The sequence below is a fragment of the Sus scrofa genome, chromosome 3 (genome assembly GCF_054392235.1).
Source record: "Sus scrofa isolate SSC_HxYL_T2T_F1_AM1 chromosome 3, Sscrofa_HxYL_maternal_Yorkshire_Landrace_v2.0, whole genome shotgun sequence".
NCBI classification, from domain to species: domain Eukaryota; kingdom Metazoa; phylum Chordata; class Mammalia; order Artiodactyla; family Suidae; genus Sus; species Sus scrofa.
In genome coordinates, this window is record NC_139385.1 from 16,651,332 (window position 1) to 16,678,233 (window position 26,902).

General features: G+C 45.7%; 1 protein-coding gene and 1 long non-coding RNA gene across 3 annotated transcripts; one reads left to right on the forward strand and one right to left on the reverse strand.

Annotated features, from left to right (window-relative positions):
- Window positions 1-4,133: 4,133 nt before the first annotated feature.
- On the reverse strand, window positions 4,134-26,852 carry LOC102162776 (uncharacterized). Its single transcript, XR_001307405.3, has 4 exons — window positions 26,718-26,852; window positions 17,686-17,852; window positions 5,217-5,315; window positions 4,134-4,333 (listed from the first exon to the last, which is right to left on the reverse strand). It is a non-coding gene; the product is annotated as an uncharacterized LOC102162776 (long non-coding RNA).
- On the forward strand, window positions 20,370-22,245 carry NUPR2 (nuclear protein 2, transcriptional regulator). Of its 2 annotated transcripts, none has more exons than XR_302141.4 (2): window positions 20,370-21,881; window positions 22,041-22,245. XR_302141.4 is itself a non-coding variant. In XM_005662015.4 (2 exons), exon 1 carries the CDS (start codon window positions 21,418-21,420, stop codon window positions 21,712-21,714), a length of 297 nt encoding a protein of 98 aa, XP_005662072.1. In that variant the 5' UTR covers window positions 20,370-21,417; the 3' UTR covers window positions 21,715-21,720; window positions 22,041-22,245. The 2 variants fall into 2 exon arrangements, 1 of the variants encoding a protein (XP_005662072.1); XM_005662015.4 differs by having other exon boundaries at window positions 20,370-21,720.
- Window positions 26,853-26,902: the final 50 nt, after the last annotated feature.

Below are 26,902 nucleotides of genomic sequence, written 5' to 3' on the forward strand. Positions count from 1 at the left end.
AAAAAAAAGAACGGAGAGAAAAGGGGGAGGAGGTTAGAAAGACAAGGCAGGGAGTTCCCGTTGTGGTGCGGCAGAAACGAATCCGACTAGTATCCATGAGGACGCAGGTTTGATCTCTGACCTCGCTGTGAGCTGTAGTATAGGTTGAAGATACGGCTCGGATCTGGCGTGGCTGTGGCTGTGGCTGTGGTGTAGGCCGGCAGCTGTAGCTGATTCGACCCCTAGCCTGGGAACTTCCATATGCCTCAGGTGCAGCCCTTAAAAAAAAAAAAAAAAAAAAAAAAAGAGAGAGAGAGAGAGAGAGCAAGAGAGAGAAGACGGGCTAGAGGACAAACTGGGGAAATCCTCCAGAAACCTGGGAGCAGGTCCAAGCCCTCGTTTCACTTCTCTCCCCCAGCAACCCTGTACTCAGCACCAGGAAGGATTCCAAGCCCTATGTTGGCTTCTCGCTCCTGTTCCTCAATCCAGGCCTGTTCCTCAAGTATTTAGTTAGGGAGGAAAGCTGGGAGCTCCTACAACCTGCTCCCCCACCACCTCTGGAATCTTCCCCATGGAAATAGGACACAATGAAATCAGACAATGGGCGCATTCAGCCCTGGGCAGCCGGGATGCCTTTGTTCTGGTGAACCAGAATGAAGCTTAACTAAATACACCAGGGAGCAACTTAAAGTGGAAATGGAAAATGACCTTCCATTTGGAGACGGAGTGAAATACACTAGCAAAAAGCCTTTGGGTCCAAGAAAACCCAAAGAGTTACAAAGGATCATTTTCATCTGGCCTAAAGAGATCACCGATGAAGTAAATTAATCTTGATGAAAGTTTGAAAAAAAAGTGTCTACTGATTTTTCTTTTTTTTTTTTTTTTGGTTTTTAGGGCCGAACCTGCAGCCTATGGAGATTCCCATAGGAGGTTCCCAGGCTAGGGGTTGAATCAAAACTGTAGCTGCCGGCCTACACCACAGCCACAGCCAGATCCGAGATGCATCTGTGACCTACACCACAGCACACGGCAATGCCGGATCCTTAACCCACTGAATGAGGCCAAGGATCAAATCGGTAACGTCATGGTTCCTAATTGTATTTGTTTCCACTGCGCACACACAAGAACCCCTGATTTCGTTTTTTTGAAAGTTGTATTGTTCCCCCCCGCCCCACTTTATGGAGGTATGATTGACATATAAAAACTGTACCTATTTAATGTGTACAAACTCCATGCACTTGGGGGTAAAACTGTGTCCATTTTTGGATCGTATAGTAATTAGGATGCTTAAACATTTTAGATGCACAAAAATGATACTCAGGTCCTTTAAAAGGTAGTCTGTGATAGATAATGCTAGGAAATATCGAAATCTGCCTATTTGGTTTTTTTTTTTGGCTGCACCCATGGCACAGTGTATGGTGCAGGGGCCAAATCCAAGCCAAAACTACAACCTGCATGACAGCGGAAACTCTTAAATTTAGCTGTTTTGGCTTTTTTTTTTTTTTTTTTTTTTTGGTTTTGGTTTTTAAGGCCCCACCCAGAGCTTATGGAAGTTCCCAGGCTAGGGGTCGAATCAGAGCTACAGCTGCCAGCCTGCACCACAACCACAGCAACTGGATCTGAGCCGTATCTGAGAACTACATACACCACAGCTCATGGCAATGCTGGATCCTTAACCCACTGAGCAAGGTCAGGGATCGAACCCACATCCTCATGGATCCTAGTCAGGCTCCTTAACCACTGAGCTACAAAGGGAACTCTTATTTTGGCTTTCTGGTTTTTTGGTTTGGGGTTTTTTTAATGGCCACACAGTATATGGAAGTTCCAAGGTCAGAGATGAAACCCACTTCTGCACAGAGATCTGAGCCACTGCAGTTGGATTCTTTTCTTCCTCTCCTCCTTCTTCTCCTTCTTCAGGCTGCACCTGCTGCAGTTTGAAGTTCCCAGGCTGGGGATTGAATTGGAACTGCAGCTGCAGGCCTACACCACAGCTACAGCAACTCGGGCTCTGAGCCACATCTGCAACCTACACCACAGCATGCAGCAACACCAGATTCTTAACCCACTGAGCAAGGCCTGGGTTGGAACCCACATCCTCATGGATACCAGTGGTTCCTAATCCACTGAGCCACAACAGGTACTCCTTTTTTTTTTTTTTTTTTTTTTTTTTTTCCCAGGGCTGCACCTGTGGCATAGTAATTTTTAAAAATAAGCAACAAGCTAACTTTTGTGTGTGGTATCCACTCTGAGCGAAGCAGGGTGCTGTGACGGGAAGGAGCGTGAGCTCCTGTTCTAAACAGAGTGAGAAATCCTCTGTAGAGGTGATGCTTGAGCTAAGGCCTGAATGAGGAGAAAGATCCAGCTATGGTGAGAGGTATGGGAAGCCATTCCATGCAGGGAAGAGCATGTGCAAAGGTCCTGAGGAACGAAAATACTTGGTGTTTACAGGAGCAGAAAAAGAAGTCCACGGGGATGGAGCACAGATTAAAGCACCTGGAAAAAATTCACAATTGTGGACATTAGTGAGAAACAATCCAGGAGTTCCCTTGGTGGCTCAGTAGGTTAAGGATCTGACATTGTCACTGCTGTGGTTCGGGACACTGTCGTGGCATGAGGGCAAACTCTGGCCCTGGGGGGGGCAGTTCCTGTCATGGTGCAGTGGAAACAAATCTGACTAGGAACCATGAGGTTCTGGGTTCAATTCCTGACCTTGCTCAGTGGGTTAAGGATCCAGTGTTGCTGTGAGCTGCGGTGCAGGTCATAGACACAGCTTGGATCCCTTGTTGCTGTGGCTGTGGTGTAGGCCAGTGGCTGTAGCTCCGATTCAACCCCTAGCCTGGGAACCTCCATATGCCACAGGTATGGCCCTAAAAAGCAAAAAATAAAAATAAAAAAACTCTGGTCCTGGGAACTTCCACATGCTTCAGGCTTGGCTGGAAACAAACAAACAAACAAAAAAACAGAGAGAGAGAGACAATCCAACACTCGGTTGTAACTGATGACTCAGAGACAAAGGACCTAAAAAAAGAAATAGGAAGAGTATGCAGAGATATAGGAGAATATAATCAGGAGTCAAAAGGCACACCAACTACCTCAAAAATTAATACAGAGGGACTGGCCCAGAGCCAATCCTGGCTAAGCTACTGAACTTCAAAGATAGGGAGAGTGCTCTGGTGGCTCAGCAGGTTAAGGATCTGGCATTGTCACTGCAGCGGCTTGAATTGCTGCTGTGGCCTGGGTTTGATCCCAGGCCCAGGAATTTCCACATGTGGCAGGTGTGGCAAAAAAAAAAAAAAAAGGAAGAAAAAGGATAGAGAAAGCATTTCACAGATGTTTTTGCTGGAAAGCATGACCTATGGATGAGAAGAACCTTCAGCTACCCTCAGAACTTCCCATAGCCTCCACCCACTCAAAGGAAGGACTGAAGAAGAAAAAGTGAAACAAGAATATTTTCACAGGAAGTTCCCGTCGTGGCGCAGTGGTTAACGAATCCGACTAGGAACCATGAGGTTGTGGGTTCGATCCCTGCCCTTGCTCAGTGGGTTAACGATCTGGCATTGCCTTGAGCTGTGGCGTAGGTCGCAGACTCGGCTTGGATCCCACGTTGCTGTGGCTCTGGCGTAGGCCGGTGGCTACAGCTCCGATTCAGCCCCTAGCCTGGGAACCTCCATATGCCGTGGGAGTGGCCCAAGAAATGGCAAAATGACAAAAAAAAAAAAAAAAAAAGAATATTTCGACGATATTTCGTTGTGCCTCAGTGGTTAACAAACCTGACTAGTATCCATGAGGATGCAGGTTCGATCCCTGGCCTTGCTCAGTGGGTTAGGGATCCGGTGTTGCCATGAGCTGTGGTGTCAGTCAAATGTGCAGCTTGGATCTGGCCTTGCTGTGACTGTGGTGTAGGCCAGTGGCTACAGCCCCAATTTGATCCCTAGCCTGGGAACCTCTATATGCCTCAGGCCCTAAAAAGACAAAAGAAAGAATATCCCACCCCAAAAGATGTCATCCAAAATATAAAAGCATTAGGCAGTAACTCTCAACTTGGGAAATGAAACACACATGAGCTAAAATGGAAACTACAGATTAAAGAGAATCAACATATTTTTTATGATCTTTTTTTCATAACCTTAATGAATCTCAAAGAAACAAATATCACCACTTGTCCATAAGCATTTATTTGAAGTTCAGAAAATCTTCCATCTTACTTTAGGTTTGTTAGCTTTTGTTATAGCAAGCAAAATAAAAGTTAACAATTGAGAGTTCCCTGGTGGCGTGGTGGGTTAAGGATCCAGCATTGCCACTGCAGCAGCTTGGGTGGTTCAGGTTCCATCCCTGGCCCAGGAACTTCCACATGCTGTAGGGAGAGGTCCAAAAAAAAAAAAAAAAAAAGAGAGAGAGAGAGAGAAAAGAAGCTACAGGAAATATTCATTCAATCTCTATTATGTACTAGATATTTTGCACACATGGGATTGTCTCATCCACATAGAAGTCATCAAGGCAGGAGTTACAATCTTCTTTTACCCAAAAAGGAAACTGAGGCTCATGGGAATTTGCTAATTTTCTAGAGTCACACAGCTAGTAAGGGCAGAGTCAGAACTTTGTCCCATACCAAAGCCAGTGCCCCTCCTACCAGCCTGCCACCTCCTGGTGTTATCAAGTTCGACACCCTCCCCCACTTGTGTGCATGTGTTTGTACACACACATTTCTGCAATACCCCATCCGCCTAGGCCAGGAACTTAAGACAAGCCAAATGCAATACCTGTGTCCTGACCAAAGCTGTTTTTCAATATCTCTATGATTTGGAAAATAGCTGCTAATTTCACCCTGACAAGGGGTATACTTAGGTCTTAAGAGGATTCGTCATCACTGAGCCTCCTGATCTATGTGAAAGGGTAGGATGTCCAGTCCTTTGAGATGCTCTGCTGGAAGGTGGTTGAAGTACAAAGTACTATTGACTCGTGGTCATCTCTGTCCACTTTCATTAATGATACTTTGTACTTCTTTTTTTTTTTTTTCTTTTTAGGGCCACACCTGCAGCACATGGAAATTCCCAGGCTAGGGGTCGAATTGGAGCTGCAGCTGCTGGCCTATGCCACAGTCATGGCAACACTGGATCCGAGCCGTATCTGTGGCCTACACTGCAGCCTGTAGCAATGCCAGATCCTTAACCCACTGATGAAGCCAGGGATGAAGCCTCAGGTTCCTAACCTGCTGAGTCCCCTATAAACACACTGACCGATGCTGTACCAACCGCCAGTGCCCGGGGCGGGGGTGGGGTTCAATATCTTCATCATCTTCAGGTTAAGTCCCCAGTAAACTCACTCCAAATAAATCCCTACAATAGAAGCAAAAAGGATGTGATTAATACAAGACAAGTCAGGTAGCTGCAAAGCCCTCCAAACCCAACTATCCAAACCAAATTTCTGCCTCTATGAATTCTGAGGTAGAGATTTTGAAGCTGCCACTAATGCAGATGCAATGGTAAAGAGTGAAAAAAAGGGCTGGCTCTCCCTGGTTATCAGGAAGTGGTCCCGCTGCATTTGCAGCATTTCTGTTCTCAATAAACTCTCTTCTTTGCAACCCCCCCGCCAAAAAAAAAGGTATGAAAAAAAGGGCAATGAGATCTTGGACAGAAGTCTCCAACTTCAACTAGAAAAGCAAGAGAAGGTGACACAGGTGAGAGGTAGGTTTTGGGAGGGTTTTTTTGGTCTTATCAGGGCCATACCCGAGGCATACGGAGGTTCCCAGGCTAGGGGTCGAATCAGAGCTACATCTGCTGGCCTATACCACAGCCACAGCAGCGCTGGATCTGAGCTGTGTCTGAGACCTACACCACAGCTCAGGGCAAGGCTGGATCCTTAACCTACGGAGCGAGGCCAGGGATCGAACCCACATCCTCACGGATACTAGTCAGATTCGTTTCTGCTGTGCCATGACGGGAAGCCCCATATTTTCTATCTTGCCCATTTTCATTCCTTTTTTGTATATACTTTATCATATTCATAATTTTGAGCAGAACTTACATATAACTTAATGTACACGGACTATGGTTGCATGCTCAAAAACGTTTCACTGATGGGGTGGAGGGACAAAGTTTGGAGACCACTGTTATAAACCATAGGAACCCATTTGAAGAATTTAAGCTGGAGAAGGAAAGGATCAGATTTTATTTTAGTAAAATCACTCTGTCTGAAGTGTGGAGAATGAATTAATTTGAGGTGAAAATACAGGCAGAGGCTGTAGGCCAGAAGCTATGAAAACCTTCCAAGCAAGTCTGGAGTGGAAGCAGTGAGAGTGGGAATGGAGAGGGGGTGAGTTGGGGTGGGGGGTGGGGGGGGCGGAGGAAAAAGGGGATGAGAAATATCCAGCAGAGGTATTCCCAACATGGCTCAGTGGGAAAGAATCTGACTAGTATCCATGAAGATGCAGGTTTGATCCCTGGCCTTGCTCAGTAGGTTAAGGATCCGACGTTGCCCTGAGCTGTGGTGTAGTCACAGACGCGACTCAGATCTGGCGTTGCTGTGGCTGTGGTATAGGCTGGCGGCTACAGCTCCGATTAGACCCCTAGCCTGGGAACCTCCGTATGCCACGGGTGCGGCCCTAAAAAGCAAAAAATAAAATAAATACAATTTTTAAAAATATCCAGCAGACAGAATCCATTTGACTTGATCAGTATATGGGACAGTAGGGGAAACAGAAGGTCCAGATGCCTCTCAGGTTTCCAGCCACCATCGCTGAGTAGAACCAGCAGCCAGAATAAGGAAGGTACCCAGGAAGCAAGAGCTGGGGACTGGAGAAGCTGCCCAGCTCATAGAAGTCTACATCAGGAACAGGAAGGAAAACCCTTCTGCAATGGCTCCTCAGTTCCTTTACTGGAAAAGCTGGACCTCACACTAGCTGGCAGAGAAAATACATTTAAAGGACCCATCTTCATTCTTGCAGCACAGGCAATGAAAGTGCTGCATTGGATTTGGATCTGAGAAGCAGTTAATTAACAACTGGATAAGCCACCCCTTTGGCTTTTCACCTTCCATAAGAAATTGTCACTTTCATCCGAATCCAAACTTATGTTCCCACCCCAAGTTTTAGAATCCCATTCTTTAATAATTCATGCCCTAACATTCACATGAGAAAGTTGGTGAGACTCTGAACTCAACTCCTGCTGTAATTCAATAACCCTCATGCATAAATTTGTGTTTCATTTTCAACACCATCAGCCCTGTGGATACAAGAAATACGAGATTCTTGGAGTTCCTATTGTGGCTCAGTGCTACTGAATCCGATTAGTATTCATGAGGACGTGGCTTTGAATCCTGGCCTTGCCCAGGGGGTTAAGGATCCAACGTTGCTGTGAGCTGTGGTGCAGGTCAAAGTCTCGGCTCTGATCCCGTGTTGCTGTGCCTGTGGTGTAGGCCAGCAGCTGCAGTCCCGATTCCACCCCTATCCTGGGAACTTTCATATGCCTCAGGTGGGGTCTGAGAAAGAATGAAAGAAGGAGAAAAAGAAAGAGAGAAAGAGAGAAAGAAAAAAAGATGGATTTCTTTCAGAGCTATTGTGGCAACCCTAGCTTCTTACACTGAGCGTTAAGTGACTTAAGCTGAGAGTTAAAAATGTGAGCTTGTGGTTTTTCTCTCTAAGTGCTCAAAGGGCCAGTCTTCAAAGCCATCATTACTGTCCTGCCAAATGAAGCAGCTACTTAGCCTCCAAGCCATGTGCCTCAGCTGGCATTTCATCCCAATAAACAACCAATAGCTTGATTAATTGTGACATGACTTCACGTGGTAAATTACCAGCATCCCATTTCCCATCAAGGAGCTCAACACTGCACTCAAAGCCAAAGCCATAGATCCAATCAGCAGACATAAATCACACAGAAATTAAAAAGGTAAAGTTTAATATAAAGAATGATTGTAGGAGTTCCCATTGTGGCTCAACAGGAATGAATTTGACTAGTATCCATGAGGATGCGGGTTCGATCCCTGGCCTCGCTCAGTGGGGCATTGCTCGCTCTGGCATTGCTGTGAGCTGTGGGGCAGATCGAAGACGCGGCTCAGATCTTTCCTTGCTGTGGCTGTGGTGTAGGCCGGCAGCCTGGGAACTTCCCTATACCACAGGTGCAGCCCTAAAAATACAAAAAAAAAAAAAAAAAAAAAAAAAAAAAAAAAAAAAAAAGAATGATTGTAGGACTGGCTGGAAAAAGTAAAGAGAATTCCAAATATAGGAAGAGCAGATATCAGGAGTAGCTACTATCCCTAGGTTGAGACATAGTGCCCAGGGAAGCTCCCCCCCCCCCCCCCCCCCCCCCGCCAGGGCTGAGATAGAGACCACCTCCGAGGGGGCACAGCCATGGGTAACGGGGAGACAGAGTCATGATGGTGCAGCACTGGAGGGGCGTGCTAGAAATCTGCCCTCTGGAACTTGCTAGAAATATACTCTTCAAGGTTCTAGATTAAGCTGTTAAGGCAGAGATGTCTCGCTGGAGGCACTCTACCATAAAATCACCTAAGGGGTGTGCTGGGGAAAGTTGCTGGCCACTAACTGCTGCTAACACCGCACACTGCAGGTGCCTGTACCAGAAAGAAAAGCCCCTTCCCCTTGCGATGTCTCTCCTGCGCCCCCTACTGACAATGTTTAATATTGCATCAGCTCCCTAGGAAATATTTAAAGGACCCATCTCCACGTTTGAAAAGCAGGCCATGAAGGGTGGATTTGGAGCTGAGAGGCCTCAGGTGATAACTGGTACATGATGCATGATTTCTATCGGCAAAAGAAAGAAGAGCTGAAAGAAGATACGGAGGGTGGAAGGAAGGAAAACAAAGCTGGCTCTTTCAGGTTTGCAAAGCCAGTCTGAGAGGGACAGGACAAAGACCCTGTAACTACACAGGCTGGGGCCACTGTAACTTCATGACCGCCACCCTCCACTGGACCCTTGATGCTTCCGAGGAGTTGTGTGCATGTTTGCCAGTTTTTTATCTCCCATGTTTCCCAGACGCTTCTCTGTGCAGTTCGTCTGCCCGTCATTTGCAGTCAGTGACCCCTTCTTGTATTTCACAAAACCATCAAGCAGAAACTCCCTCAACTTTTTGCCCCTAAATCTACATAGTATCCTATGTCCTACCTTTCCTTCTTCCCTTGAGTTACAAAGGAAGTGCTAATCCCCAACTGGGAGGATTTCCTCTTCTCCTGCCTTCTATGGAAGCACACATCAATTCCCCCCCCATTTTCCTGTATCTTTAACCTGTCCCCCTCTTTTAGTTCCTTCCCATTAGCACCTAAGCTATTCATGTTTCAGAGTTCCCTCATGGTACAGTGGGTTAAGGACCTGGCCTTGTCACTACTGTGGCTCGGATGGGATCCCCAGCTCAGGAATTTCCACATGACACAGGTGTAGCCCCCAAAAAAAAGATTTTAGGGAGTTCCCATTGTGGCGCAGTGGTTAACGAATCCGACTAGGAACCATGAGGTTGCGGGTTCGATCCCTGGTCTTGCTCGGTGGGTTAAGGGTCTGGCGTTGCCATGAGCTGTGGTGTAGGTTGCATACATGGCTCGGATCCAGCGTTGCTGTGGCTCTGGCGTAGGCTGGTGGCTATGGCTCCGATTAGACCCCTAGCCTGGGAATCTCCATATGCTGCAGAAGTGGCCCTAGAAAAGGCAAAAAGACCAAAAAAAAAAAAAAAAAAAAAGATTTTAAATAAAAACAAACTATTCATGTTTCTTCCATTTTGAAAAGCTCTCCCTAAACTCAGTATGTTCCCCTGTAGTCATCACTCTCTTTCTTCACTATAGCTAAATATCTGTGGGAGTTTGTGCTCATTGTGTCCACTTTCCTCTCCCCATTCCTTCCTCAACCTGCTCAGTAGATACTGACCAATGACCTCCATGGATCTGAATCCAGCAGACTCTTTCTAGAATTTACTTTGCTTGTCCCCTCGGTAATAGTCAAGACGGTTGACCACATCCTCCTCAATACATTTTTTTGATACTAATCCCCATGTACCTATGTTGTTATGGTACATGGGAAGGGGGAATTAAGGGTACAGATGGAATTACAGTTGCTAATCAGCTGACTTTAAAATAAGATTATCTTGGAGTTCCCGTCGTGGCGCAGTGGTTAACAAATCCGACTAGGAACCATGAGGTTGCGGGTTCGGTCCCTGCCCTTGCTCAGTGGGTTAACGATCCGGCGTTGCCGTGAGCTGTGGTGTAGGTTGCAGACACGGCTCGGATCCCGCGTTGCTGTGGCTCTGGCGTAGGCTGGTGGCTACAGCTCCAATTCAACCCCTAGCCTGGGAACCTCCATATGCCGCGGGAGCAGCCCAAGAAATAGCAACAACAACAACAACAGCAAAAAAGACAAAAAGACAAAAGACAAAAATAAAAATAAATAAATAAATAAATAAATAAATAAATAAAAATAAAATAAGATTATCTTGGTGGAAAACCTTATCCAGGTGGGCCATATGGAATACAACAGTCTTTTAAATATAGAAGAGGCAGAACCAGAGAGATGGCATCTTGAGAAAAACTCAACCACCAATTGCTGGCTTTAAAGATGAGCCACAGAGTTCCCATCGTGGCTCAGCCAAAATGACTCCAACTTGTAACCATGAGGTTGTGGGTTCAGTCCCTGGCCTCGCTCAGCGTTAAGGATCTGGCATTGCCTCTGTGAGCTGTGGTATAGGTCACAGATGCAGCTCAGATCCTGTGCTGCTGCGGCTGTGGCTTAGGCCAGCAACTGCAGCTCCAATTAGACTGCTAGCCTGGGAACTTCCATATGCCACAGGTGTGGCCCTAAAAAAGGCCAAAAAAAAAAAAAAAAAAAAAAAAGAGCCACAAGCTAAGAATGTAAGCAGCCTTTAGAAGGTGAAAAAGAAAACAGATTCTTTCCTAGAACTTCCAGAAAAGAAAGCTGCCCTACCAACACCCTGATTTTCCCTCAGTGAGACCCATTTGGGACTGCTGAGCTCCAGAACCACAACATCATAAATCTGTGTTTTACTCCACTAAATAGGAAATTAATACAGTTACTCATTCATTCAGCAAATACATACTGAATTCCTACTCTTGGTCAAGTGCTATGTAGGTACCAGGGATACAGCAATGAACAAAGGCTCACATTTTACCGAAATATTTAGTAGAGTTCATCAAACTGAATGGAGACAGAATTGGGCAGGTTCTCCTGTTATAGATAAGAGGATTATTCTTACGCAGAATAGAATAGTACCAGTTTCTTTAAGGTAGAAGCAGGAAGTTAACTACAGCCATTCCTGTTCTATGCAATAGGACCCGAAGACAGCCACTAAGACGGAGGTGGGAACTGGAGGGCGGCCCCTCGCTTAGGAGTTGCTCAGTGGCCATGAGGAAAACCCAGTTCACCAAAAGAAGATGAATTGGCCTGGCAGCCAAGAAGCAAGGAGCACTCTGAGGTTCGAAGTGCCCTCTCTCTCCTTCTCTCCACTCTGCCTTCCACGGTGCTGGCTTTCCTCATCCTCGGGATGATGACCCCGCCTGCGACCTGCACACAGCCAGTCAACCTCCTCGCTGCAGCTGCTGAACCTCACACAAGCTTTCCAGGAGGAGAGAGTGGGGTCCAGGAGCCAAGCTTTCTCACTGGACCAAGCTGGTCTCTTGCTCATCCTTGAACCAATTACAGTGGCCAAAGGGATACGATAGGCCAATTGGGAAATGCCCACGACAGGGGGATTCGAGAGGAAGGGAGGCCTTTTAAGCTGGGTCATGTGAGCAACAGGAGAGCTGGCTGACAGCGGACGCAGGGAAGGCTCAGACCAAAGAAGCAGAGAGGCTGCTCTTGTCTGTGGTTTTCTCAGCCACAGTCCGGTGGCCCAAGGAGGACATGTGAGTGATGTGATCCAGGGCTCACATCTCCAGGGAAGGGGCCTCATGGGGGACCAAGGAAGGGAAGATGGGTGGCTCATGAGACCCAGAGGGGGTGACTAATGGGCCAGGTCCAGGCACTAAAGGTGTCAGGGAGCCTGAAGGGTAGGTGGGGTAAAGGAGTCAGAGATTCCTATTAGAGTTCAAGGCTGGGATGGAGAAGCAGTCCTGCTCAAAGGTGTGACTCAGGCTGTGGCCCTGGAAATGAGTTGCTTGGGGAAGGAAAGGGGAAAGCTGCTGACATCCTAGGTCATCATGATGTAATAAGTGCCTATCAGGAATTATCTGTTAATTTTGAATCAGAAAGGGCTTAGGGCAGCTCACAAAGGTGCACACATGTCAAGATACAACCCGACTAGTAACCATGAGGATGTGGGTTCGACTGATCCCTGACCTCACTCAGTGGGTTAAGGATCCACTGTTGCTGTGGCTGTGGCCTAGGCCAGCAGCTACAGCTCCTATTCAACCCCTAGCCTGGGAACTTCCATATACCTTGGGTGAAGCCCTAAAAAGACAAAAAAAAAAAAAAAAAAAAGACAACGACTAGAATGGCAGAAACATGTGAGTTAGTGATTTAAACTTGAGCAATGCTTTTATATCTTGTAAAGGAAAAATTATGAGCCTCAAATGTTGACCTATATTATTTTTATGATGATGCTACTTAAATATGTAAAAACAGAAAAGGAGTATAAATACCTTAATCATATAGCTCCTTGTACAAGGATAAAAACAAAACAAATTTTAAAATTAAATATAATTGTACCAGTAATATAAATATACAATATATATTAAAAACAGTAAAATTCAAATGAACAGCATTCATTTAATATGATGGCTGATGTTTTCTGAAAAGGAAATCAAATTAAATCCATGAGGTACCATTTCCTTCCCACTAGAATGGCTAACATTTAAAACAATGACAATGCTGAGTTCCCAGTGTGCCTCAGTGGTAACAAACCTGACCAGTACCCATGAGGACGCAGGTTTGATCCCTGGCATCGCTCAGTGGGTTAAAGATCCGGCATTGCCATGAGCTGTGGTGTAGGTCTGGCATTGCTGTGGCTGTGACTGTGGCTTCAGCGTAGGGCAGCAGCTACAGCTCCAATCTGACCCCTAGCCTGGGAACTTCCATATGCCAGGCATGTGGCCCTAGACAAACAAATTAAATAAATAAATAAAAATAAAGCAATGACAACGCCTACCACTAGTAGGCAAGGAAGTGGAGCAACTGAAATATTCACACATTGTTGGAAAATGTAAGATGGTGAAACATTTGGAAAATCTGGCAGTTACTCATAAAGCTAAATGTCACCTACTATATACTACTATATAACCCAGCCATTTCACTCCTAGATGTTTTCTTTTTTTTCTTTTCTTTTTCTTTCTTTCTTTCTTTCTTTCTTTCTTTCTTTCTTTTTTTTTTTTTTCCGCTTTTTAGGGCTGCACCCGTGGCATATGGAGATTCCCAGGCTAGGGGTGGAATAGGAGCTACATCTGCCAGCCTACACCACAGCCACAGTGACATCAGATCCCAGCCATGTCTTCGAACTACACCCAGCTCAGGGCAATGCCGGATCCCTATGCTCGATCCCACTGATCGAGGCTAGGGATCGAACCCGAAACCTCACGGATTCATCAACCACTGAGCCATGATGGGAACTCGACTCCTAGATATTTTCCAGATGAGTAATGAGAATACATGCTCACAAAAAGCTTTGTACAGTCTTTTTATTCATACCATCTTTATTCTTAATAGATTGGAAACAACCCAACATCCACCAATGAGTGGATGGATGAGCCAAGCATGTTATAGTCATACAGAAGACTTGTACTTAAGAAATACCAAACCAAGACAATACCAAAGCCCGACAGTGCAAAGCCAGTTCCCGACTGGCACAAATGACTCCCTCTTTCTCATTGGGTTGTTACCAGTGCACAAATGCGTTTGTCAAAAATCCAAGGAATTTGACAAAACCCAGTGAATGCACACATGAGCTTTTTGAATCTTATTCCAAGTAAATTTGACCTTAACATATATATAAAAATAAAGAAATATTAAGCAGAAATAGTATTTCAGGGGAGTGCCTGCTGTAGTGCAGTGGGTAAAGAATCCAACTGCATGGCTAGGGTCGATGAGAAGGTGTGGGTTTGATATCTGGCCCAGGGCAGTGGGTTAAAAGATCTAGCATTGCTGCAGCTGTGGCTTGGATTCATTCCCTAGCCTGGGAACTTCCATATGCTGGGGTTCAGTCATTTAAAAAAAAAAAAGGAAGGCAGAAAAAAAAATAGTACTTCAGAGTTCCCTGGTGGCTCAGCAGGTTAAGGAGTGGGCATCATCACTGCTGTGGCTCTGGTTACTGCTGTGGTGCAGGTTCAATCCCTGGCCTAGGAACTTCTGCATGCCACGGATGCAGCCAAAAAAGAAAAGAAAGAAATAGTATTTCGGAGAGTTCGAGGGGAGCTAAGGAACTGAATTTTGTGCAACCGTCACTTGAAGACAGTGACACTGGCAGCATGGTTGACCAGCTGAAGGGAAAACAGACTGCAGAATCCAAAGAAGCTTCCCTCTATTGACAAGGAGAGTGATGAACATCAAAAGATTAGACACTGTGATGAGGTCTCCTGGGCAAAATTCCATAGAAGCAAAGTTTCAGGATAAATTAATGAAGCAAATGGTGATGAAAACAGTACAACTGACTTTCTGGACTTTCTGACAATGGTGGCAAGAAAAATGAAAGACACAGAGACAGAGAGTAAAGACGAGATTAGAGAAACACTCCTTCTGTTTGTGTTTAACAAGGATGATACTGAATATGTTGGTGCAACATAATTACATCACAAGATAAAACTTGGAGAAAAGTTAACACTGAGGAGATTGATCAGAGAAGCAAACATCGAGAGCATCAAGTAAATTCTGAAGAATCTGTATAAATGACGTCAGTGAAGTGAGGACACTGTGCAGAAAATGCTCAAGTTTCTTTACAAAATTATTTGCCTTTATTTATTTATTTATTTATTTTTGTCTTTTTGTCTTTTTGCCTTTTCTTGAGCCATTCCCATGGCATATGGGGGGGTCCCAGGCTAGGGGTCTAATCGGAGCTGTAGCCGCCGGCCTAAGTCACAGCCACAGCCACAGCAACGCGGGATCCGAGCCTCATCTGCGACCTACACCAAAGCTCATGGCACCAGATCCTTAGCCCACTGAGCAAGGCCAGGGAACGAACCTGCAACCTTGTGGTTCCTAGTTGGATTTGTTAACCATTGTGCCATGACGGGAACTCCTCCTATTTGCCTTTTTTTTGGTAAAAGTTTCTTCTTGCTGTCAAAAGAATATATGTGAGCAGTCATTAGGTTATTAGGACTTACTCGTTGTGGTTTTTCTTCTTTATATCACAATTACTGTCCTAGACCTTGGTTTTTTAAAATGCATCAAGTAGCAAGTTCCATGTGGCTTACTATATTACTGGTTCTCAAATTTGGGGGGTTGGGGGTGGTCAGAATTCATCTACATTTTAACATTAAATTAGAAGGTCTCTAAGACTTTTTGTTTATATGAATTATATATGTTTTTAAATTTCTTATTTATTTATATTTTTTTGCTTTTTAGGGCTGCACCTGCAGCATATGGAAGTTCCCAGGCTAGAGGTCATATCAGAGCTGCAGCTGCCAGCCAAAGCAATGCCTGATCTGAGCCGCATCTGTGACTTACACCACAGCTCATGGCAACATCGGATCCTTAACCCACTGAGCGAGGGCAGGGATCGAACCCGAAACCTCACAGTTACTAGTCAGATTTGTTCCTGCTGCGCCACAATGGGAACTCCTCCAGGTACAAATTGATTAGTATGAATTACAGGGCCCTTCCCAACATGGCCTTCTATGGCCTGCCCTTCTGGTCCAGCCACTCTTACCTATGTCCCTACACTCTGCTCACACAACATACTTTCACAGACTTCCCCAATACCTTTTCTTGTCCCTTTTTTTTTTTTTTTTTTTTCTGTCTTTTTGCCATTTCTTGGGCCGCTCCCGCGGCATATGGAGGTTCCCAGGCTAGGGGTCGCATTGGAGCTGTAGCTGCCAGCCTACACCAGAGCCACAGCAACACGGGATCCCAGCTGCGTCTGCGACCTACACCACAGCTCAAGGCAACGCCGGATCGTTAACCCACTGAGCAAGGGCAGGGACTGAACCCGCAACCTCATGGTTCCTAGTCGGATTTGTTAACCACTGCGCCACGATGGGAACTCCTCTTGTCCCTTCTTTTCTCCCCCAACATTATTGAGCACGTAACACGCACAAAGCACTATGAAGATGCTTTGTGTGTGTGTGTGTGTGTGTGTGTCTCTTTGTCTTTTCAGGGCCGCGCCTGCAGCATATGGAAGTTCCCAGGCTAAAGGTCAAATCAGAGCTGCAGCTGCCAGCCTATGGTACAGCCACAGCAATGCCAGATCCGAGCCGCGTCTGTGACCCACACCACAGCTCACAGCAATGCCAGATCCTTAACCCACTGAGCAAGGCCAGGGATCCAACCTGCAACCTCATGATTTCTAGCTGCATGTTTCCAGTGCGCCACAATGGGAACTCCAAAGATGCTGAGCAAATAATGGTGACCAAGAATTTCTATCCGCATAGAGCTTACAGTCTAGTGTGGGCAAAAAAATTCATCAGTCGACTTAACAAAGAAATGGGATATTTTATTCCAGCCAAACTGAGGATTATAACCCAGGAACAGCCTTTAAGAAAAGCAGAAGTCAAAGCACAGTTTTATAAGTTTTTTTGAGACAGAGGGCTGTACGTGAAATGGGGCATTATTGACAGCTTACACAATCCAGATCTGCAGTGCAAAATGGTTGGTCACAGTGACTCCTTCCAAGATCAGAAAGGAATGTTATCTTTTAAGGAGTTGTCTTGTTGGTGCTGGAGAATGTTGCTCTTTATGGTTGAGCAGGTATTTCTGCCAGTGGGGAGGACTGCACAGCAGAAGGAAGAGAGGAGGCCAAAGGGCAGTGGGAAAATTTTTTTTTTATTCTGTGAACACACCCGTGCCGTGGCATATGGAAGTTCCCAGGCCAGAAACTGAATCCCGGCTGAGGCTGCGACCTATGCTGCACCTTTGGGGCAATGTTGGATCCTTTTAAGCCACTGTACCCGCCAGAGGATCAAACCTGCACCTCCCCAACAACCCGAACTGCTACAGTCAGATTCTTTTTTTTTTTTTTTTTTTTGTCTTTTTGTTGTTGTTGCTATTTCTTGGGCCGCTCCCTCGGCATATGGAGGTTCCCAGGCTAGGGGTCCAATCGGAGCTGTAGCCACCGGCCTACGCCAGAGCCATAGCAACGCGGGATCCGAGCCGCGTCTGCAACCTTCACCACAGCTCACGGCAACGCCGGATCGTTAACCCACTGAGCAAGGGCAGGGACCGAACCCGCGACCTCATGGTTCCTAGTCGGATTCGTTAACCACTGCGCCACGACGGGAACTCCGCTTCTAAGAGTTTTAAAGACTTAGATCTTATGTTTAAGTCTTTGATTCACTTTGAGTTAATTTTTGTACAGGATGTAAGGTAAAGGTCCAATTTAATTCTTTTGCATATGGATATCCAACTTACCGAAAAGCATTTGACGATACATGCAATGGCTTGTTTCTTGGGCTCTCTATTGTAGTCCACTGGTCTGCACGTCCGCTGTATTCTAATACTACACTGTTTTGATTACTGTAGCATTTCTCTCTTAAATTCCATGAAAAATTAAAAGTGGAGTTATAAACAAAAATTATACCAATACTGATTTTTATTTTGCCCATGTATTTACCTTTAACAGAGATCTTTAGATCTTCAAATGGCTTCGAGTTACTGTCCAGCATCCTTTCATGTCAACCTGAAGGAATCCTTGTAGCATTTCCTCATGGGAAAGTGTGGGAAAGTGGTATGGAGGGAGGGGGAAGCCAATGAAGGTCGTCAAAAGATACAAACTTCCAGCTATAAGACAAATAAGTACTAGGGATGTAATACACAAAATGATAATATAATTAACACTGCTGTGTGTCTTGTGTGTTTGTATGTGTGTATGTGTGTGTGTGTGTGTGTGTGTGTGTGTGTGTGTGTGTATGTGTTTGATGGCTGCACCCACAGCATATGGAAGTTCCTCACCCAGGGACTGAATCTGAGCTGGCTGGATCCTTTAACCCACTGTGCTGGGCAGGGGATTGAACCCGCACCTTTGCAGGGACCCAAGCTGCTGCAGTCAGATTCTACACCCACTGCATCACAGTGGGAACTCCATCACTGCTGTATGTTATATACAAATGTTAAGAGAGCAAATCCTAAGCATTCTTATCAAAAGGGAAAGAAATTCTATTTCTTTAACCTTGTATCTATATGAGATGATGGATGTTCACTAAATTTATTGTGGTACTCATTTCATGATGTATGTAAGTCAAATCATTATTATTATTTTATTTTTCTTATTAGGGCTGCACCCGAGGCATATGGAAGTTCCCAGGCTGAGTTGAATCGGAGCTGCAGCTGCCAGCCCACACCACAGCCACAGCAACAAGGGGTCTGAGCCACATCTGCAACCGACACCACAGCTCACAACAATGCTGGATCCTTAACCCACTGAGTGAAGCCAGGGATAGAACCCACGTCCTCACAGATACTAGTCGGGTTTGTTTCCACTGACCACTATGGGAACTTTCTATAAGTCAAATCGTTATGCTCGCTGTATACCTTAAACTTATACAGTGATGTATGCCAACTGTACCTCAGTAAAACTGGTAGCAAAAATGTTTATCAGGGTAACCAAATTGAATAGTTCACAAGGGAAAGAATTCTAGCTAATAAAATAACCATTTTGCAGCCCTAATGAACTAATAGAAAATGAACACAATAGAAAATAAAGAAATGAATATGGATGAAACTATTAAATAATAGTTAAATGTGGAACTATACAATTGCAGAGACAGGCTGTCACCACCTGAGCCCACTGATCACTAAACTTGGGACAATGAGCTATTCTGGGTCTCCTAGTGTGATGCCAACACACATCACTTCCTAGGAAAGTGCATCTGAGTATAAACCAGCCTCTAGAGCCAACCTCAATTTACAAGATACAGAAGAGAGAGGAACAAGTTAAATGACACCAAAAGGTAGCAGACACAGCCACAAAGTAGGGCATTTTACAAGACAACCGACCCAGTTTTTGCAACCAGTCATGTCAGGGAAAAGTGAAGAAGGCAGGGGCACACCCTAGGCTGGCTATTCGAGACTTAAATATCATACAAGCACATTTCGTGTGTAGATTTTGTATATATTCTGAGTTGTACGTATTCCAATGTCTTTTGGACAATCAGAGAAATTCGACTCTGGACTAAGTACTAGATAATAACAGGGCCTAGTTAATTTTGTCAAGTGTGAAAATAGCATTGAAGTTATGTAAGAAATAAGTCTAGTGTTTGAGAACTGTACATTGAGATATATAAGAGTGAACAGGGGGAGTTCCCATTGTGGCTCAGTGGATCGTGAGCCTGACTGGTATCCATGAGGATGCAGTTTGATCCCTGGCCTCACTCAGTGGGTTAAGGATCTGGTGTTGCTCTGAGCTGCCGTGTACATCGCAGACTTGGCTAGTATCCTGAGTTGCTGTGGTGTAGGCAGGCAGCTGCAGCTCCGATTTGACCCCTAGCCTAGGAACTTCCATATGCTGCAGGTGTGGCTTTAGGAAGCAAGGAGAAAGAAAAAGAAAAAAAAAAAAAAAAAAGAATGACCAGGCATAAAGTCTGCAGCAGAGGATAATAGGGATAATGCAAATGAGACAGGATCTTGGTAATTGTTGAATCCAGTATGAAGGGATATGGGAGGTCTTCGTTCTATTTTCACTTCACAGAATATCTGAATATTTTCATAACAAATTCTAAAAGAGACTTTTAAAAAGAGATAATGTGTGGGAGAGTAGCACAGGGATAAATATTAGTTTCTCTCCTTCCCAGTGGCAGGTGTAAGGCACGTGGGTGGAAGAGAAAATCCCCTCGGTGTTTTATTAAAAACACTCTCTGGGACTTGTTCATTTAAGGAACTACCAAAATTGCCCTCAGCGCGGTATGTAGGCCACGCCCCACAAGGGAAACGACTTTAGAGCGAAGAGAAAAAACTCAAAGTGGCAACCTGGTCACAGACAGAAACTCAGCAAAACCAAATATCTGAGAAGGACTTTTTTTTTTTTTTCCAACTACACAATTATTTTCGATCTATTAAAAAGAAAATCCCCGAGGGAGTAGATGCAATTTTTGTAGGAAGAGAGTTACCTGCGCTAGTTAAATCGAGCCAAAACAAAGGCATTCTTCACAGTAACTCCCCGAGAGCAGCATTTAAGGAGACTGTAATTAGGTAATTAGACCTGGGATTCGCCGCAGAGCCTCGCGTGCCCCCGGGTGTTAATGACTCCAGCTCCGCTGCTGTGTGGCGGCTCTCCGCGGTAAACCTGGCCTTTAATTTTCTTTCTTTTTTTTTTTTTAGGGCCGCACCCAAGGTTCCCAGGATGGGGGGGGAGGGGGTCGAATCGGAGCTACAGCTGCCGGCCACAGCAAGGCCAGATCCTTAACCCACTGAACAAGGCCAGGGATCGAACCCTCAACCTCATGATTACTAGCCGGATTCGTTTCTGCTGTGCCACAATGGGAACTCCGACCTAGCCTGGCACAGGGACTGATTCCTCTGGCCTCAGCTGCTCTTGGGGAGCATCCTTACCCCCACGTCCGCAGGGCCCATCGCAGCCGGGACTGGTGGGTGCGTGGGAAGCTGGGCTCGCCCTGGTCCCCCTGCGCAGCCGCTCCCGACTCCTGGCCTCCACCCCTAAACTGCCCGCGCATCGTTATCCACGCTTAGCGTCCCCCAATCCAAGGACACGGGCACCCGCGGATCATCCGAAACTGTGCGGGGTTCTGACCCTGCACCAGGCAAAGTGACTTTTCCCTCTGAATCGTTCGCTTAATACAGTTAATTCGTACTCTTTATCAAAAACATGAACTGCGGAAAGGAAAAAGAACTAAGGTATGTACGTCCCTACCGGCCAGAAATACTTTTAGCATTCTGATGTATTTCCTTTCAGTCAAAAATACATTACTGGGATACCAGAGATAATACTTGAGACTAATTTTTCACTTTATGCCATTATTGAGCACTTAACTCCTGCCATCAAACAGCCTAACAAAATGTGCAATGCTGATAAAAGTTCTCCCGAGGAATGCACAACTCCCTCACGGTTGATACTTGGATAATTTCCTATTTTTGACTGACACGAGCAAGTGTTCGGTCAGATTTTGCCACTTGCCCCTCTCGCGCCAGCGGCGTACGGGCCGGGGTGGAGGAGGAGCGGGTCACAGTTCCCGGGACTGGAGCGCCGGGGCCTCGCGCGGGGCACCCTCCAGGCTCTGTGACATCAGCCCTAGCCCCCGCCCCCTCCGACGGAGCGGATCGAAGCGCGGGGTGGGGATCTCCAGACACGCGCGCGCCGGGGCGCGGGCGGGCTGCGGGGCAGCCCGACGCGATGGAATCGGCCTTTTCCAGGGTTCGGGCTCCGGCCCAGGCGCCACCACCCAAGGCGTGGTCGCCGGTGGGCTCCGAGGAGGAGCTCTATGACTGCCCGGATTACTACTACCTGCGCGACTTTCCAGCCTGCGGGGCGGGGCGCAGCAAGGGCCGGACGCGGCGCGAGCGGGAACTGCGCACCAACTGGCTGGTGCCCGGCGGCCACGAGCGTAAGATCGCACAGAAGCTCCTAAACGGCCAGCGCAAGCGTCGCCAGCGGCAGCTGCAGCCCAGACCGCGCACCGGTCTCGCCTGAGCGCCGGTGCGTGCCAACAGCCACCGGCCAGGGCCCAGGGGAGCCGCATGACGCTCCCGTCCGCCCTGCCAACTCGACCCCGGCACAGTCGCCCCTTTCTGATGCTGCCCCGCGTCGCGAGTCATTAGCTGGGCCCCACCTTCTCTCCGGACTGCAGTTGGAATCTTGTAAATCTCTACCTTTCGGAATTTTGTAGTTGGGTAGAAGGGGCTAGGAAACGCAGAAAACATCTTCCTAAAACTACAAAGTGAGGGGTTTACTGCCAGTGTTTATGCACGGACTAAAGAGAATAATTGGTTTTTATTTTTTTGTCTGGTTTTCTACAGGACACCCGAAGGACCTGATAAAAGTATTTTCTCTGCCTCCAGCTGTAACTGTGGTCCTAAGGGGGACAGTCCATGTTGGTCAACAGACCTCCTTTTCGACATGACTTAAGTTTACTGCTTCAGTATCTTTTCCTTGCTGATTGTTAAGTAACATCCAAGTGGGTATGCCTGTTTAGGGTTTTTAATTAAAAGAGAGAAGCAAGAATGGCTTTTTAACTTTTTTGGGTTTTCTTTTTTTTTTTTTTTTAAGTTGCTGTGGTGACTTGTTTCAAGTCCACAAATATTTGAGTTCTTATGTGTAAATCACAAAGATGAAGAGGGGCAGAACAAAGACAGGAGTGTGTACAAGATCTCAACCCAAGTGTCATATACTACTGTGCAGCTTTAACATATGTTTGCCTGAAGAGGAATTTATTTTTTCTTTAAGGCTGCACTCACTGCATATGTAAGTTTCCTGGCTAGGGGTCAAAACAGAGCTGCAGCTGCAGGCCTGCACCACAGCCACAGCAATTTGGGATTTGAGAGGGGCCCAGGACCTGCACCGCAGTTCACCGCAACGCCAGATCCTCAACCCACTGAGCAAGGCCAGGGATCAAACCCACATCCTCATGGATACTAGTCAGGTTTGTTACCCGCTGAGACACGATTGAAACTCCCCAGAACAGGAATTTTTTTTTTTTTTTTTTTTTTTTTTTTGGTCTTTTTGCTATTTCTTGGGCCGCTCCCGTGGCATATGGAGGTTCCCAGGCTAGGGGTCAAACCGGAGCCGTAGACACTGGCCTACGCCAGAGCCACAGCAACGCAGGATCCAAGCCGCATCTGCAACCTACACCGCAGCTCACGGCAACGCCAGATCGTTAACCCACTGAGCAAGGGCAGGGACCGAACCCACAACCCCATGGTTCCTAGTCGGATTCGTTAACCACTGCACCACGACGGGAACTCCAGGAATGTTTTTAATTGTAAGAGTGTATGCTAGGTTCTCTGCACTAGTGACCCCAATTACAATCCTTTGAAGTGAATGCTACCTCCATTTTACAGAAGGAATTCTGAGGCATGTGATTCTAATAACTTTCCATAGGTCACACAGCAAGTTAGAAGACCAGGCATAACAGACGCTCAAAGAGTATTGACTTTTCTTCATATGTGGACATCCTTCTGTGGTTCAGAACCACCCACAAACTCCCTGGCCAAGGACAAGAGTTACAGGTTAAAACTTAGGCAGTGTATGGCAAAGTCCCTTTCCTTTCTCTTTGGTCTGCATTTGGTCAGGCCTCTGCACCCAGTGGGGAATCCTTGGTTAGGCGAGAAGGGTGGTGTACTGGAAGGGGCAACATGAATTTTTTTTTCTTTCATTTTTGGCCATCCCACGGCATATGGAGTTCCCAGGCCAGGAATGAGATCCAAGCTGCAGGTGCAGCCTAAACTGCAGCTGTGACAACACCCAAGCCTTGATCCACTGTGCTGGGGAGATTGAGTCCCAGCACTCCCAAGATGCCCCCAATCCTACTGCGCCACAGTGGGAACTCCCGAAACCTGAAGTTTAATCCTAGCTATGGCTATTTATTAATCTGGCATCCAGCAAACTTCTGAGTGGCACCTATTTTCAAGTTCCACCAAGCTTCAGGTGTTCCATTTGTAAAATGGGAATACTATTGGATTACCCTGCCCAACTGGATTATAGGTAAAAATATATAAAAGTCTGACATAGTTAAGGGCTTTACACATAATCAGTGCTCAATAAGTGGTAATTATTTTTTAAGTTTATGGAACACAATCCCTCATTTTCCTCTTTAGTCACAAAGTTTTAAACTTTTTCACTCCATTAATTCTTTTAAAGTGTCTCTGACATTCAGGCAGTGTGGTATATGGTGTCGGAGTCCTGGCTTTGGAGTCAAATGCCTGTATGGATTTGGGAAAGTTGCTTAAACTAAGCATTTGTTTTCTTACCTATAAAATAAGGATGACACAGGACCTATTTCAGGAGCTATTGTGAGGCATAAGTGAAATAATGCATGTGGAGCTCTCAGGGGCTGGTATATAACAGGCATTCAAATAATTAGTAATAATGTTCCTTGCCACTGTCTTAGCCTTCAGGATTTTTTCCCTTACCCCTAGTCTCCCTCTGCTATATCTCAGATTGTCTAGATCAATCTTCCTGAAGACATTTTTTTAACAGCCACACCTGTGGCATATGAGAGATGGCAGGCTACGGGTTGAATCAGAGCCCCAGATGGGACCTACACCACAATCACAGCAACACTGGATCCAAGCTGCATCTTTGACCTATGCAGCAACTTGCAACAACAATGGATTCTTTTTTTTTTTTTTTTTTTTTTTGGGTCTTTTTGGTCTTTTTGCCTTTTCTTGGGCCGCTCCTGCGCCATATGGAGGTTCTCAGGCTAGGGGTCCAACCGGAGCTGTAGCCACCAGCCTACACCACAGCCACAGCAACTCGGGATCGGAGCCTCGTCTTCGACCTACACCACAGATCATGGCAACGCCGGATCCTTAACCCACTGAGCAAGGCCAGGGACTGAACCTGCAACCTCATGGTTCCTAGTCAGGTTCGTTAACCACTGAGCCACAATGGGAACTCCAACAACAAACAACAACGGATACTTAACCCACTGAGTAAGGCCGGGGATTGGATCTCACGGACACTATGTTGGCTTCTTACCCACTGAGCCACAACAGGAGCTCCTTGAAGACCATTTTAGTAACATAAAAACCCTCATGACTGCTCTAACCTTGTTGGATAAAAATCTTAAATGCCTTACATTGTGCTAGAAACCATCTATTAGATTTTCTTAAATTTGTTTCTCACAACTTTCAAAAATACTCTGGTCCTCCAAACTCACTATATCTGCTATGCCGTAACAGGAACTCCGATTTCACTCATTTTAGACACGAGAGTTTTTAAAATTCAAATATGGTCACTGTAGAAATTATGTGTATGAGTTACCTATTGCTGTGTAACAGATTACTATCTTAGTTTCTGTGGGTCAAGAATTTGGGAGTGGCTTAGCTGGGTGGTTCTAGCTTAGGGTCTCTAGAGGTTGGAGAGGAATTAGACTCCACCTTTTGAATGGATTGTCAAGGAATTTGAGAACATATTTTAAATCATCTTTGTGGGTTTAATTATTGTGTGTTCACTATAGAGAAATTAGAAAACAAAGACAAGCCCAAAAAAGGAAGAAATTCTTATCCAATAATGGATAACATCACCATATGGAGGTATATAATTCCAGTCTTACTATGTTTTTTTTGGCCATGCCCACCACATGTGGAAGTTCCTGGCCAGTATTGAACCCATGCCACCACTGTAATCAGCCTCGGCAGTGACAAAGCCAGATCCTTAACCACTAAGCCACAAGGGAACTCCTCAAAATACAAACTATGTATACTATTTTGTAACCTGCTCTTCACTTAATATTATGTAAAGCTACTTCTCATGTCAGAGATTCCTTCATAACATTTTAAATACCTGCATAACATTTTATTATATGTATGTACTATAACTTTTTTTTTTTTTTTTTTTTGCTTTTTAGTGCCACACTCATGGCATATGGAGGTTCCCAGGCTAGGGATCTAATCAGAGCTACAGCTGCCAACCACAGCCACAGCCCCAGAAACACCAGATCTGAGCCGAGTCTGCAACCTACACCACAGCTCACAGCGATGCTGGATCCTTAAACCACTGAGTGAGGCCACGGATCAAACCCGCGATCTCATGGTTCTAGTCAGATTCATTTCTACTGCGCCACTATGGGAACTCCTATTATAACTTCTTTAATTTTTTTTTTTTTTTTCTTTTTAGGACCGCACTGTGGCACATGGAAATTTCCAGGCTTGGGGTACAATTGGAACTGCAGCTGGGGGCCTACACCACAGCTCACAGCAACACAACACCAGATCCTTAACCCACTGAGTGAGGCCAGGGATTGAACCTGCATCCTAATGGATACTAGTTGGGTTCATTACAACTGAGCCACTAGGGAACTCCTAAAATGTACTGTTAAAAGCACTTTACACCAAGTATCCTTGAAGCACAGATCCTCCAGGGCTTTGGATCTGCTGTTCCCTCTGCCAGGAATGCTCTTACCCTTGACAAACACAAAGCTTGCTTCCCCACTTACTCAAAAATTTCGTTCAGATACCACCTCTTCAAAGGCTCCTGCTCTCTCCAACTTCTAACTTCCTTACCCTGCTTTTGCTTCCTATCTCCACCATCCAATTTATGTAGGTATTAGTGTCTCACTCCCTGAATTTAAACTCCATTTAACTAGATTATCTCCAGAACCTAGCTAATGCTTGTAGACCATTCAGAACATCTTGTTTAATTATAAGTAAACTAATACCATCCCAATTACAGGCACAAATTCTATAATATATATGGAAGGGGTTGGAACATTTATTAACATACATAGATGTGGGGCATTATTATTGTCTGAATTTTTGATTGGATCCAGAAAAAACAAGTAGAACCAACTTAGCTCTGTCGATCCCTAAAGTTCTCCGTTTTCTTCATTTCGGTTATTACGTGCCCACACTGCGCCTCAAAAAATATTTACCCCAATAAATAACTTAATGAGAAAAGTTAAGTAACTTGCCCAAGGTTCAGCGGCAATCATGCCACAGCTCTGACTCACTCTCTCAAGGTTAGAGCTGACCTACCATGTTAATAATGCGAACGGCTGAAGGTATCAGCTGCAGTCCTTGCGCCCTAGGAAGCAAACAGCTAGCGGTTCTGACTCGCACTAGGCTCCGAGGACGAGGTTTGTGAACACCCAAATCCTATTACAATTTCGCAAAAAGCCCGGGCGCCGAGCTCCTTACGTCAACTGCGTACGACGAGGCGC